Genomic DNA, 14,956 nt, shown 5'->3' with positions numbered 1-14,956 from the left:
AGTTTAAAAATGGCCAGTTATTAGTTTGCTAACCTGCTCCTTTTGCATCTTTTCCATTTTCTCATCTTCTATGAATTGGCTGCTCTGAAGTACATTCTGTGCGTTGAGTTGGCATTAAAAGCTGTGACTTATGGGAATACGGGTGATTTCATCTTGTTCAGAAGGTGTTAGGACATCAAATGTATTGATATTGATATTGCCCAATTAAAAATGTGTAAATTTGTGTTTGTTGTAGAATTTAAATCCTTTTTTTTAATATAAGGGATAAAACCGAAGAAATGGTGGAACTAACTGAAGAACAGAGAAATGAACTCATGAAAAAAGAAAGCAGTAGACTTCAGAAAACTGGACATCGTGTGACCTACTCCCCTCGTAAAGAAAAAGCACTAAAAATATATCTTGATGGAGCGCCAAATAAAGATTTGACTCAAGACTGATATTTATTTCAGCATTTTCTCTGGGAAATTTTTCTTAAGTGTGAAAAAGGTACACAACTACTGTGTAGTGCCATTAAGGTAAGACATTAGGTATAAAGAAAAGGAACCGCCACTGATTGGTAAAGGACAGCCCAGTCCAGTTCAGTGCCCTGTCAAGTCCCCGTTTGACTTGGAATCAATCATGTTGTGCACTGTAGTCAAATGTACTGTAAAGAGAAAAGGGATGTGCAAATAAAAACACAGAAAAGCATGGTGGGGAGGGCAATTGGCAAAAATTGGAGATAAATGTGCACATAGCAGTAGCTAGTCAACTAGCCAGATAGGATATTCATAGCTTAATAAAAGCTGTGCAAAGGCCATGAATGATTTTTGGTTTTTTCACTGATACACACATTACCTCATTGACTTCTGAAGTAAATGTGACAGTGGTTTTTATAAAAGCAAAGTTGTGGAAATGGACTAAAAATGTGATAAAATTGGCAAAACTCATCCCTTAAAGCTTACAGGTTTAACTTAAGTCTCATTGGATTCATCTTCCATGAAGCAAGACACATGGAGAAAAAAGTATTTTTAGTAAGTTACCATTGCCAGCAGGTGGTGTTTATTTTGCAGAAGTGTTGTAACTGATTTTTTTTTAGTTAGATTATGAATAATGGCAGTGTCACTTCTGCTCAGTGTGTAAATACTATTTTGCTCTGCTGAGTTAGCAGAAATACATTTCAACTGCTTACTATGGTATTTCTTTTCACATATCAATATTCACTGTGTACATTTAAGAGTATAGCTGGCTATTTAAATTTGTATCCCTTTTGTTTTGGGGGGGCAACGTTGGGTAGATTTGTAATGTTTCCTTGTTAATGAGTTCCAGGGTTTTTTGTTTGGTTAGCTACTTATTTTTGTACATTTTTGGACTGGGATTCTTTAGAGTTTGCTTTTTCTAGCATCAATGCAAATCACACTTTTGGAGTTGATTCAGTTTTTATATGTAGCTTTTTTAAAATGAATGGCCTTCATTTAACACCTCCCAGTATAGTTTGCAGTAGTTCAACATGTGGTACAGATTGATGCAGTACATATGATTTCATTGCAAAGCATATATGAGTTTTAATTTGCTACGTAAGAGCAATTACAAACAATACCATAGAGGGGTTTCTTTTCTTTTTTCTTTTTTTTGAAAATGCTATCTAATTTATATCAGTCAAAGGTTTTGGTAAACTTTCCATGCCAGATGCTGTTTACAACCATGAACGTGCAAATAAAACATTTGTTCATTCTGTTGTTACTTTAATCACACTTTGAAATTTATTGTAATAGTCAAAATACAGGATTGTTTTGTGAGAAATTCTTATGTAGATGGAAGAAAAGCCTTTTGAATTGACTTCCAAATGTTTCTTTGCTGGTGGATCTTAAATTGCCATGAATTCTTGCAGCTAATTGTGGAAGGATGTCACAGGTATTTGAATATGTGAAGATTTATTCTGCATAGATGTTAGTGCTGCATAAGATTAGAAGAGTTTGATTAATTTCCTTTCCAATTCATGAGGGATCCAGAACCAAGGTACATACATACATACACACACAAAAACACACACAATTTTTCAGGGAAAACATGAGTAGTTCATAGTGAGGCCTTTGAGATAACAACCAAAGGTTGGGGAATAGACAACAGATGTGGTAGAGAAGGCCAGTATGCACATTCATTCCTACAATGTTTGAAACTGTCACTCTGACAAAATTTTGACCAGAACTCCAATATATTTTTAAGGATTACACAATGCTGCTAAAAATGTAAGAGTTAAAAATAGATTTATATGGCATAGTAAGATGGTTATTTAAAAGAAAATCAAGAGCTCCAATCTTCCAGTATTCAGACACACACACCCAAAAAAAGACCTACTATAACTGCATTTTCCCCTTCGTGGAGCTACACTTAAATTTGAGAATACTGTGGAAAAGTCATACATCCTAAAACACTCTATGAACATTTTTTTATATTTGTGTATATGTGTATACACACACACACACATACCAATCTCCTGCAGGTTCTAGTCACAAAATACATAGCATCCTTCATTATTGTTGAACTAAGAAGCAAAAAATAGCTGGATTTTTTTAAAGGAGCAATATATACAAGAAATACATAACTCAAACCACCAGTCTTAATTAAATTGAACCCTAATTCTTAGCCAGCTCAAAACAGTACTTAAAATGTAGGGATCTCTACCCATTATGAATCTATGCAGTGGAGTTAACTGCATTTCTATGCAGCAAAGAGGAGGTCCAGGTATACCATGTGTGTATGATAACTTGAAACAGCAATAATAGTGCATGTATGATCAGTTAACTTGCTGGACTTATATTTCCTCTCCAAAAAAGTCACTACCCATAGCTAATTTCCCTAAATCAGCCACTTCATCTTCCAGTTCTTTCTGCACTTCTTTGATCAGTCTCTCTTCGTATTCATCAGGAATATCTTGGGTTACAAAGTCCAGATGTGATAATTCATCTGCTAGTAATTGGTTTTTGTCCTCACTTTGGGTCTTGTTCAACGATAATTCACAAAGAGATTCGCTGCTATGACTGGAAAAAACAAATTCCAAGTTTCAGCATCATATATTAGTATTAGTTGGACAAATATGTATATGATTAAAATTACATGTTTCAATGTACCTACATTTAAACAATCTGACAACATTTACACTGGCTTATGTCCTTCAAATGTTCTTTTTACAGATCAGACATCAACCTTTTAATCGTGGGTACATGTCAATGAAACCTGAACATGAATTAGCAATTGGACTGGTTGTGTTATGATTTAAAGCATAGAAAGGAAGCAACACAGAGAACCTAGTTTTTGGAATTCTTTCCAGCCTCTTAAAAGCTCTGCTTTGGTTCATGTACAGTAGTGGCCAAAATTGTGGAAACCTTTTGGGAAAATATTTTTGAGGTTTGTTGGCTAATAACACTATTTTTTTGGAGTAGTAACATATAATTATATAACAATGGAAAGATAATCAAGAGTGTAATGCAACATAGTTTGTTCAATTATCTGTACTGTATTCTATGAAAAATTATAGCCAAATAACCAGAAAAAGCACAACTTCCTCATCTGATTGTAGCCAATGAGCATGACTGTTTAGAGAGCCAATCAGGTGTCATCTTGTTTTGGCAATGAGCCAATCAGATCACAGTAGGATTCAGTTATTGAGGTCATGTACTGAAGCTGAGAGGAGGACATTTGTCTGTGTTATGTGATCGCTATCAAGTTGGTTGGTGTGTTTTTTTTCTTTCATCTGGTGAGCTTGTAAAATGTAATAAAGTAATGGTGCAAAGAGTTGACTGTTACCCAGAAAATGATGTAAAATAGTATTATTAAGTGAACAAGGCTACAGTTAAAAAGAAATTAGAACAAAAATTGGTGGAAACTTAGCCAAAGGTGGCATTTCTCCTATACGCTTTTCCCAAAAGGTTTCCACAATTTTGGCCACTACTGTAACTAAGGAGTCTAACATATTCTGACCATGTGCTTCTCTCTAAAGGATGAATTGGGGGGACTTCAGATTTTTTAATTTGGCAGCTTTTAGTCTTACATGGCCCACTTCATCCCTGTCTTGACAACCCATATCTGCAAATAACCCATCCTGAAAAGCTGAATTGCATGACAATAGCTACCCAAATGAAAACTACATCCATCAATTATGGTCCTTAGTAAATCTCAGTGCAACAACTCAGACTGATCTGTTTACTTCACAGGATAACAGGCAATGCCTCATTTTTAACAAGAAGGAAAGAAATCTCCAGTCTCTGCTGCACTCTTCTTGAAACCTTCTTGTTTTTATTTATTTATTATTGGGACTTATATGCCGCCCTATCTCCCAAAGGACTCAGGGTGGCTAACAACAATAACATACAGTAATACAGAAGTTAAAATAAAAATTAAATTAATGGCCCCTGTAGAATAAATTAAAATTAAAATAAATTAAAAATTAGAGTTAAAAATTAAAAACATAAATTAAAATCCCTGTCAGTCCAGGTGGAAAAGGAGTGTTTTGAGGCCGCGGCGAAAGGACTGGAGATCTGGGGCCATCCGAAGCTCAGGGGGGAGCTGGTTCCATAGGGTTGGCGCTCCCACAGAGAAGACTCTCCCCCTGGGGGTTGCCAGCCGACATTGTCTAGCCGACAGTACCCTGAGGAGGCCTTCTCTGTGTGAGCGTACTGGGCAATGGGAAGTCGTTCCCGGCAGCAGATGGTCCTGCAAGTATCCCAGGCCTAAGCCATGTAGGGCTTTAAAGGTAAGTACCAGCACCTTAAATCTCACCCGGAGGACAACCGGTAACCAATGCAGCTCACGCAGGAGGGGTGTAATATGGGAGTATCAGGGTGCTCCCATCACTACCCGCGCGGCCACACTCTGAACCAGCTGAAGCCTCCGGGTGGTCTTTAAGGGCAGCCCCATGTAGAGAGCATTGCAGTAATCTATACAGGAGGTAACGAGTGCGTGGGTGACTGTACGTAAGGCATCTCGGTCCAGAAAGGGGCGTACCAGGCGAACCTGGGCAAATGCCCCCCCTAGCCACGACTCCAATATGATCTTCAAAATTGAGTCGTGAATCCAGGACGCCTAGATTGCGTGCTCTATCAACGGGAGGTAAGATCTCTCCTCCTATAACCAAAGATGGAACCTCTTGGTCTAAACAAGATGCCGGTACATAAAGCCACTCAGTCTTGGCCGGGTTGAGCCGGAGCCTGTTCGTCCCCATCCAAATCTGTACCGCTTCCAGGCAACGGGACATCACATCGAGGGCATCACTGGGTTGGTTCGGGGTGGAGATGAAAAGCTGGGTATCATCAGCATATTGATGATACCTCACCCCGAAGCCACAGATGATCTCACCCAGCGGCCTCATATAGATGTTGAGCAGGAGAGGCGAGAGTACCGACCCCTGAGGCACCCCACAGCTAAGGGGCCTAGGGGTTGACCTCTGCCCCCCTGCCAACACCGTCTGCGAACAGTCCGAGAGGTAGGAGAACCACCATAAAATGGTGCCTCCCACTCCTAACCCCTCAAGACGACGCAGCAAGATACCGTGGTCGATGGTATCAAAAGCTGCTGAGAGATCTAATAGGACCAGGACAGAGGAATAACCCCTATCTCGGGCCCACCAGAGATCATTCACCAGCGCAACCAATGCCGTCTCCGTGCTATACCTGGGCCTGAAACCCGATTGGTATGGATCCAGATACTCAGTTTCCTCCAGGACCAAAGGGAGCTGCCGTGCCACCAAGGTCTCAATAACCTTCGCAAGAAAGCGAAGGTTGGAGACAGGACGAAAGTTATTTAAAATAGCTGGATCCGATGCAGGTTTCTTGAGGAGGGGCCTTACCACCGCCTCTTTCAAGGCGGCAGGGAAGTACCCTTCACTTAGTGAGGCATTAATAACTGCTAGGAGCCAGCCTCGTGTAACCTCCCAAGAAGCATAGACCAGCCAGGAGGGAAACGGCAGGCCATATCATGAACTGAAAACAGGCTTATCTAGCAGGCTAAACCCTGCAGTACATCTCCATCTCAGTTCCCCAAGGGCATTCAGTACAGGCATAACAACATGAACAGGCTAAGAGTGCTAATCCCCATGGTTATAAAATGCTTCTATATTCCTGAATTAGATTAACTGGGTATCAACTACCTTTCAATGAAATATTTCTATAGTTCCTAAGCAAAGCAAGCTGGTTTGGTGCAGTGGTTAAAGGCACAAAACTAGAAACTAGGAGAGAGTTCCACTCTCACCCTGACATGGAGTCAGTAGGTGACCTTGGGCCCGTCACTCACTCTCAGCTCTAGGAAGAAGGCTGCAATGATAAACCAATTCTGAAAAACCTTATCAAGAAAACTGCAGAACTAGTCCAGGCTGGCACAAAAAACCCCTAAGTAAAACACAATGAGACACTCACAAAAAGACAATGATCACATTGTATTTTGGCAGATCCTTAAACCTCTTTGACCATCCTACTATCAGACTGCAAACTACAAATGTGACAAATATGTGCACCTCTGTTATATAACAACAATCTAGGTAGGTTTAGGACTATGTAAATAGAAAAAGGGTATTTTCCTTTTATTTTTCCCATTTTGCAGACTCATAAAAGTGGAAGGTCAGATATCCAAGTCAACATTTTTTACAGATGGCTCTCCATCCTCTGAAGACCTCCATGAGGCGCCCTATGCCTTTGGTTACAGCTTTCACCATTGGAAACGCCTAATATTTAACCAGAGTGTATTTCTATGTAGCTTCAATGCTTTCTGTTTTTGTCTTCATACTTATGTTTCTCCTGAAAATCAACATTAATGAAAACTTTCCTTGAAATACAAAGAAAGAACTTAGAAAGTGGCAGGGCAAAGAATTAAATGTCTTGTTCTATTACAAACTCAAATTCAAACTATACAAAACTGCTCTTGATTACTGCTAGTTACAAGTTTGTGTGTGTCCACTGTATTCTTCCAAAACCTAACACAGCCTTAATGCTTGTAGTTGGGAACAACTAGATCTGAAGCCCTTAAGGAAACATTTCAAATATGCGTGGCCTAGTCACATCACGGTTTTGTTGAGCTATTCTAAAATATTTCATCTACTACCAACTTCTATCACCCTCAAATAAGAAAACAGAACTTCTACCAAAAGATAGTATTTCATTGACTGCTACAGGCAATTTAAACTGTATTTCTTACGGACATTTACCTTACCTTTTGAGTAATTTAATTTACCTTGATTAATTCCCCATAGCATTTTAATTGTTTTATGTTTGCAGCTAGTAAGGAGTAAGTCTGATTTCTGCTTTGCCTTGACTGCCAGCTTCCAATACACTTGTGCAGTCTTAACGCAAAACGCTAAATTAAGAGGCACCAAGGTGTTCCTCAAAACTAAAATATCTAGTCTGATCTTAATTTTCCAATGATGTTCTGGGAAGAGTTTAATTCTTTTTAATCTGAAATTTTACCTCTGCTTCTGACAAATCAACCCATGAGCACATGGGCAACGATCAAAAGCTCCATCTGGTTCCAGCTCCCAAGTAATTAGGTTGAGAAGCCCATCTGAAGGATTATGGCAAGGTTCTCTTTCACCAGGAAAGGGGGTGCATATGGGGAACAGAAGATCTGCCGAGAAAAGTTGAACAGCCTGGTTATTTTTTATTACATGCAAAAGCTGAATTACTTATATTATTCATGTTACTTAATTTGGGCCACTTTTCAAGTTTTCAAGCCCTCTCCCCAAACTGGCTTATAAATACTAGTCTTTGTTATTTTCCCTAATAATAAACATTCTATCCAAAATGCTAAACATCAAAAACAGTATTATGAAAGGGAAGCTTAAAAGAACATTATGCAAAACCACTCTTTAAGGATTTCTTTACTATAATAATCCTAAAAAACTTCAGTAGTATCTTGCTCCTGAAGCACTGGGAGAACTATGCTTCTAATTTCTTCCATTTTGCATGATGGAAGATGGTTTGTGCGTATGTGTGTCAGTATTACTATATTACTAAGGCCTTATCGTAATTTCTTTATTCCTTATTTATATCACTTTTAAGATTACACCATAACAACCTATAACTGCAAATTAATGGGAGATATTTTATCCGACTATTATTAATTTCAGAAAAAGATTTCGAGTTTACTTGAGCTATGAATACAATACAATATTTATGACAAGGAAGCTCAAAACAAATCTTGCCCCGAAGTGCCACTGACACATACACACATACTTAGCTTCACAACTGCTATGCAGCCTTAGATGCTGATAATGTTCCTTTTATAAACAAACTTATCTGAATCAGAGAATTGGAAGCTGCTCTTTAAACCATTAAATCCAACCCCTGCTCAGTGCGGGAATTTTAAGCTTCTGTTTGAACATTCCAATGAAATAGTATCTACCGCTGTTTAGGTTCCTTTGTCAATTTCCCACTCTTAGAAAGCTTTTTCTAACATTAAACTGGAAGATGCCTCTCTCTGACTTAAAATATGGAATTCTCTATCCCACACTGTGAAATGAGTAAAAATAGAACATAGCTTTCCTTTCATCTACTTCAGACATGTCAAACACAAGGCCCGGGGGCCAGATCCGGCCCACGAAGTGGTTTCATGTGGCCCGTGAAGCCATCCTGGAAACAGTGAGGGAACGGCCCCCACTGCCTTGGCCCTGGCCCAGAGACCCTCCTTCTGCCAGAGACCCCCAGACCTGTCCCACTCCTGCCCAGGCCCCCATAGGCACCCTTGATGTGAACGATATAGAGCTGGCCATGCCCACCCAGTAGGCCATACACACTCTAGCCACGCCCACCCTGGCCACACCCACCCGGCCCCCTGAGGGCAACCGCAATGCTGATACGGCCCTCAACGAAATTGAGTTTGACACCCCTGATCTACTTGAAGAGGTGTTCCCCCTTCAATCATTTGTTCACAAGCTACAGACATCCTGATCCTTTGATCTTTCTTTGCAGGATTTAGTTTCCAGTTCCCAATCATATTCACTGCAGTTCTCTGAATTCTTGGAATTCCGCTTCAAATGTGGTGCCCAAAAGTGAACACAGTATTTGAAGTGGAATCTAACCAAAGCAGTTCTTCATAACACATTGCTCCAATCTATTAGGAACATTTTGAACTCATCTACAGTATTCACTATCCCATCCAATTCAGTATCATCTGTAAATTTGATAAGCATTTGTATTACCTCTTCATCCAAATCTTAATAAAGTATCAAGGATCCATGGCTGATCTTTATGGGACCTATTTGCTATGTCTGTTTAGATTGATAATGAGCCACTGTTAAGTATTCAGTGAATACAAATAGTTCTCGACTTATAATTGGTTGCTTAGTGACTGTTTGAAGTTACAATAGATTGCCCAAAAGATATTTATCATCTGGTTTTAAAGTTACGGCCACTGTAGTGCCGCCCCATCTTTGTTTAAACTTATGACTCAATGCAGGAATGCTGCAGCCCCCCTATTTCCCCCACTCATCCCACCTGCTCCCAACCTGGCCATTAAGCCATACAAGGAAGCCTAAAGCTGGTTGCCAGAAGCTATCAGCACATGGAAGAGTCAGGTTCTATAGGGCTAGGCCTACTTCCCATCCAGCCTTAATAGCCATCACCACTTGCAACCATAAAGGGCAGGCTGCATTATGGCCATAAGTTGAGGACAACCTGTACAATTTTCAGGTTAGCCTCTACCTGCTTAACTATCTATCCAATCAAGTACATGCTTAAATAGTTTGCTAAGTTTCATGACACAGCTGACTCGATGAAATGCTTTACTGAACTCTGCTATGCCTACAGCTTTCTGAGAGTTATTTCAGAAATAAATCTCAAAATTATGACAAGATTAATCTAGCAAGGTACGTTATTGACAAATCCATAATGATGACTTCTGGTTAATTACCACCAGATTGGCAAGGTGGTTACAGAACAAAATCTTTATATCTCCTCTAGATTCTTCCCAGATATCGATGTCAGATTAATTACTGTGCAGTTCATTGGATCATTCTTTTCCCCTTTTTTGGTGATAGAAATAAGATAAGATAATCTTTATAAATACATACTCTCCTTTGGTTATCTGGCTTTTCATCAGTTCTTCAGGACTTCTCAAGGATAGTCTGTTAGTTCCTCCAGTAACCTAGTATGCAATTCATGTGGTCCCTGAGAATGGACTTCACTCAGAAGACACACTTCCTAATCATATTTCTATGATTCTTTCTTCTTTCCTCCTGCCCTTCACATTGCCTTGTGGAACACAAAGAAAACTGAACCAAAATAAGAATTGACTAGAATCTAGATCTATTTTTCCTTTGTTACTTGTTAGCATTTTGTTTTTCTTGCTGAGCAGCTAGTCTATTAATTCTTTTCCTTTTATTCTGACGACAAGCTTGTCACAGATTCAGGATGGTACAAAAATTCAGGCAATACACAAGACCAGCTCTAGGTTAAATTTTCTCCTCTGTTGTTATAGACATGAAGAATGCTTTTGACTTTCCATTTCCATTTTGAATGAACTTTCTGGGAACTGTTCCAAACTTGCACCTGTTCCAACTCTATCTGGGCTATTTCACTTTTGGCTGTTTTCCCGGACTGCATTTCTTACTGAGAAGCTAAGCTTTACTCCTATTCATGAAGGATGAAGAACTTAACCAGGATATCCTCTTGCAGATAGCTTGCCTAATTCCACTGGATACTTGTATGGAGACAACTAACCTGCCACTTCAGGAAGTTCTTGCCCCCTGAACTTTTGGACTAAGAGAGTTCTCTTTCCTTCTTGAAGGGTGGTGCCTGCCCAACTGCCACCACTGGTGTGAGCCCCCGATTTTTAGAAGTTGGCTTTCTCCAAGCTAGTACCTATGTATGTATTTCTTTTCTTCTCTAGCCTTATTCCTTCTCATGTACAGTACTACTATAATCAGAGATCTACAACGTGGGACTTCTTGAAGCTCTCTATTTCCCTTCAATATCCCTTTCTTTATCACTTGTCAGTGGATGCTCCCAGTTGCTCAGCAGGACTGGAAGGCTGTTGGACTGTACTGGTGGCTGTTTACTTTAGTTGAGCTTCTCTCACCATCAGCAGGTGTGATTTGGCTGGTCCCAGCCGGAGCCTTGTGTAAGCTGAATCTACTGATTAAGCTGTTCCCCATTTGGCATGCTCAGCTGCTGCTGGCAAGGCTATAACTACTCACAATGTAAAAGCCTTTTATTTTCATTCGTTCACCTAACTGCCACCCAGTTTATTGGCTGAAATTTCCTCAGATCCACAGAGTGATTTAACCCTGACCGCAACCTGAGTCCCATGCTATGCAGAGTTCAATTCTCTCTCGCCTTGCCCGTGGTTTTAAAGCTAAGCTGTATGCGGATGACATGAGTGATAAATGGAATCAATTTATTTATTTATTTATTTATTTTAATTCCATTTATATCCCGCCCTTCTCCGAAGACTCAGGGCGGCTTACAAGCTTAGCAGCAGCCTTCATTCTATGTATATGCCTGCTTATTAGGGCTTTCACACACACACCCCAAGCGGCATTATTACAAAGTCAATGATTATTGTCTTCCCACAAAACCTTTTTTAATTATTATAATCTTTTGCTAATCTCTCGAGTTTTCATATGCTGACAGCAGCTCCGCTATGCTGGCCCATGTGACCTGCTTTGTGATCTATCCCTCTTTCTGCATTCTTGTTTTCAAGCTTCACTAAGCTTTGTGAGTAGCCACTTCCTTGTTTAGGAATTTCCATCTGCTTTTTTTTTTTAGGTCCAAGATTATGTTTGGCTCTAATCAGTTTCAGCTTCCTTCCTTCCTGAATCTTTGAACTATCTGCGATTTGTGTTTGGAGGCTATCATCCTTGTGTTCACCTTGGTTGGATAGGTTTATAACATTGCCAAATTAATTCACTTAGACTGCTTAGCAAGGATGGATATTCAAACGTGCAATATAACTCTTTGCTAAATGACCATCTGTTCAGTGGCCATTAAAAATTATCACAGCACTGAATGGGCTTATGATCCATGTCCAAATTTACAACTGTTGCAGCATTCGTCCCCACCCCATCCCCATTATCACATGATTGCAATCTGAGTGTTTGACAACACTTCACACTTCTGATAGGTTGCCGAGAATCCTGCAATCATGTGGTCACCATTTGCAATCTTCCCTGACAGCTTCATCTGTTAGGCAAGGTTGTAAGCGACTGCCATCTGACTGGTTCCTGGAGGCTGGCTGAAGAATGTCCACCCTGAAACTCAAGTTTGGATTTTTGCTTAGAGTATAGGCAGACCTTTTTCAGCCAGCCTCTTTTGAAAGTGAAAGGGCTACTTGGCAGAGAGTCCACCTGCCCAGGGCCAAATTAATCTGGAAGGCAATGCTTTTGCTGTCAAGTACGCTGGCTAAACAGATCCTTCTCTGCACTGAGAGTGTGGGGAGGGGACTCCAGTTCTGGACCAACTAAACTTGGATCCCAAAAATCCAATCCCCATTCAGCTTGCCAACACAAGGGGTTCCCTTCTGTGCCAGAGAGAAAGAGCTGCCCTCCTTTGGCAAGCATTTGTTTCACTCCATCCCCTCAATAACCCACATGGTTGCTTAACCACAACTGGGGGAGCTGGGATTGCAATTGTTAAATGAAGTGGTCATGTGGATATCTTAACGACCGCAACAACTTTCAACCAAAATTCCGAGCTCAATTATCATCAATAAACAAAGACTACTGTGGTTGACACAATTTGCTTACCCAGGTTTCTCTTTCTGGGCATCTTCAATGGACTGGAAGGATAGTAAGAAACTCAATATCCTATACTTTCTCCCAAGAACTCTAGAGTAATATAGCTGTGCCTGTTCTTTGCAGTATCTCTTGTCCTCACATATGTCAGCAGGAAAAAATAACTGTCACCAGACTTGATAAGATTTGAAAAATATTCTATCTATACTTTTATTCTTGCTCTGGCAGACAATAATTTCACAAGCCAATGGCCCCAAATGCCATACAATTTCTTACAATAGTAAATCACCAGCTATCACAACTCTTGCCTTTATCTTAGTTTAGGACATAGCTATCCTTTGGAGATTTATGATCCTCCTCTTCTTCTATTGTCTTTTTCTCCCTCTGAACATTCAGTCTATTTCATACGAGGACCTGAAAGCCATTCCTGATTTCCAATAGTGAAGAATAGACCATCTGTCTCTTGCTTCTGCCTGTTACTTTCATTTACTGCACTATGGAGCTCTATTTATCTGCCTTTTTTATGGAGGAATGCTTCCATTATACATTTCTGCCATGGAACTTTTCTTTGAACTGATAAATCCACTTCACATTTTTACAAGTGAAATATTATCTCTCATCGATCCAATTCTTGGACTTTTTATTTCAAGGAAAGCAACAAGCATGATTTGATGCAAATATATGCCAGGTTTGTTTTTTTTTCAGGCAGCAAAATATGATGTGAGCAAAATGTGGGTCAAAATGGAATTTCTGTCCATCTTCTTAAAAACCTTTCTACTGCCTGTATACTATTCGTTCTTGTCCTTTTCTCAGGTTAAGCACAAATTCTTGATTGTGACAGAATCCTCTTAAATTCCCCTGCTGAATTCCCTAAGCAAGGAATCTGTTCTTCGCTGAAAGGAAATCTTACATTAGGCCATCTCTCTTTGATACAAAGCAGTACTTAAATATTAACATTTAATATCTTAACAGAAATACAAACACATATGCAGGTGCTGTAGCTTGTTCTGCTAATTATCTAGAGGAAACAAGAGAAAAAAAATTAAAGAATATAAGTGTCTGACCTTTTGTAAATGCACAGCACAAACCCGGATTGCAGTCATGTTGATTTTCACAAATTGTTCCATTTTCTCCTTTTGAGACAGCTTTCATGCACTCACCCCATACACAGAGCTGTTGTCCACAACACTCCACATCCCGAGAACAGTGCTTAAAAAAAGAAAAGAAAAGAAAAAGCCCACAGGAACAACTTACTGGAAGCATTCTGATCTGATCTAATAAGGATCTACAGCAGTGGTGGGATTTAAGTAAGTGAAAAAATGTTCTTAAATAATACCCAAAGAAAATATACTCCAGTGAATTAATGTAATATGCTATTTTAATTGCTAAACTGATGTAAACATTCACTATAGTACAAGACACCTGTGCAAAATGGAAAGCAAGTTATTTTTGAAGAATTTCAAGCAAACAAGAATGATGATATAATAATAATATAATAATAATAATAATAATAATAATAATAATAATAATAATAATAATAATAATAATAATAATAATAATAAGAAGAAGAAGAAGAAGAAGAAGAAGAAGAAGAAGAAGAAGAAGAAGAAGAAGAAGAAGAAGAAGTAGAAGTAGTAGTAAGGGACTTTGGAGGTCATCTAGTCCAACCCCCTGCTCAAGCAGGAAACCCTGTACCATTTCAAACAAATCGCTGTCCAGTCTCTTCTTAAAACCTTCCAGTGTTGGTGCATTCACAGCTTCTGGAGGCAGTTTGTTCCACTGGTTATTTTTTCTAAGTCAGGAAATTTCTCCTTAGTTCTAGGTTGCTTCTCTCTTTGGTTAGTTTCCATCCGTTGCTTCTTGTCTTGCCTTCAGGTTCTTTGGAGAATAGCTTGACTCCCTCTTCTTTGTGGCAGCCCCTGTGATATTGGAACACTACTATCATGTCACCCCTCATCCTTCTCTTCATTAAACTAAAAATACCCAATTCCAGCAACCGTTCCTTATATGTTTTAGCCTCCAGTCCCCTAATCATCTTTGTTGCTCTTCTCTGTACTCTTTCTAGAGTCTCGACATCTTTTTTACACCATGGTGACCAAAACTGGATGCAGTATTCCAAGTGTGGCCTTACCAAGGCATTGTAAAGTGGTATTAATAGTTCACGTGATCTTGATTCTATCTCTGTTAATACAGCCTAGGACTGTGTTGGCTTTTTTTGGCAGCTGCAGCACACAGCAGGCTCATATTTAAGTGATTGTCCACTAG

At 39.5% G+C, this 14,956-nt stretch overlaps 2 protein-coding genes across 7 annotated transcripts in view; one reads left to right on the top strand and one right to left on the bottom strand.

The window, feature by feature from the left end:
• Window positions 1–1,725, top strand: part of USP47 (ubiquitin specific peptidase 47) — a 65,912-nt gene extending 64,187 nt beyond the window's left edge. For all 5 annotated transcript variants that reach the window (XM_083355783.1, XM_083355782.1, XM_083355781.1 and 2 more), the window contains one exon: window positions 263–1,725. In XM_083355783.1, the coding sequence (XP_083211909.1) occupies window positions 263–437 (175 nt within the window). In that variant the 3' untranslated portion in view covers window positions 438–1,725. The remainder of the gene's footprint in view (window positions 1–262) is intronic.
• Window positions 1,587–14,956, bottom strand: part of DKK3 (dickkopf WNT signaling pathway inhibitor 3) — a 106,154-nt gene continuing 92,784 nt past the window's right edge. For both annotated transcript variants that reach the window (XM_083355865.1, XM_083355866.1), the window contains exons 6-8: window positions 13,756–13,900; window positions 7,431–7,587; window positions 1,587–3,017 (exon numbers count right to left, since the gene is read on the bottom strand). In XM_083355865.1, coding sequence (XP_083211991.1) covers window positions 2,792–3,017; window positions 7,431–7,587; window positions 13,756–13,900 — 528 coding nt within the window. In that variant the 3' untranslated portion in view covers window positions 1,587–2,791. The remainder of the gene's footprint in view (window positions 3,018–7,430; window positions 7,588–13,755; window positions 13,901–14,956) is intronic.

This window comes from Vipera ursinii, assembly GCF_947247035.1.
Source record: "Vipera ursinii genome assembly, chromosome: 1".
Lineage (NCBI taxonomy): Eukaryota > Metazoa > Chordata > Lepidosauria > Squamata > Viperidae > Vipera > Vipera ursinii.
The sequence above is the reverse complement of the archived record's forward strand: the minus strand, read 5'-3'. Positions and strand labels throughout refer to the sequence as shown.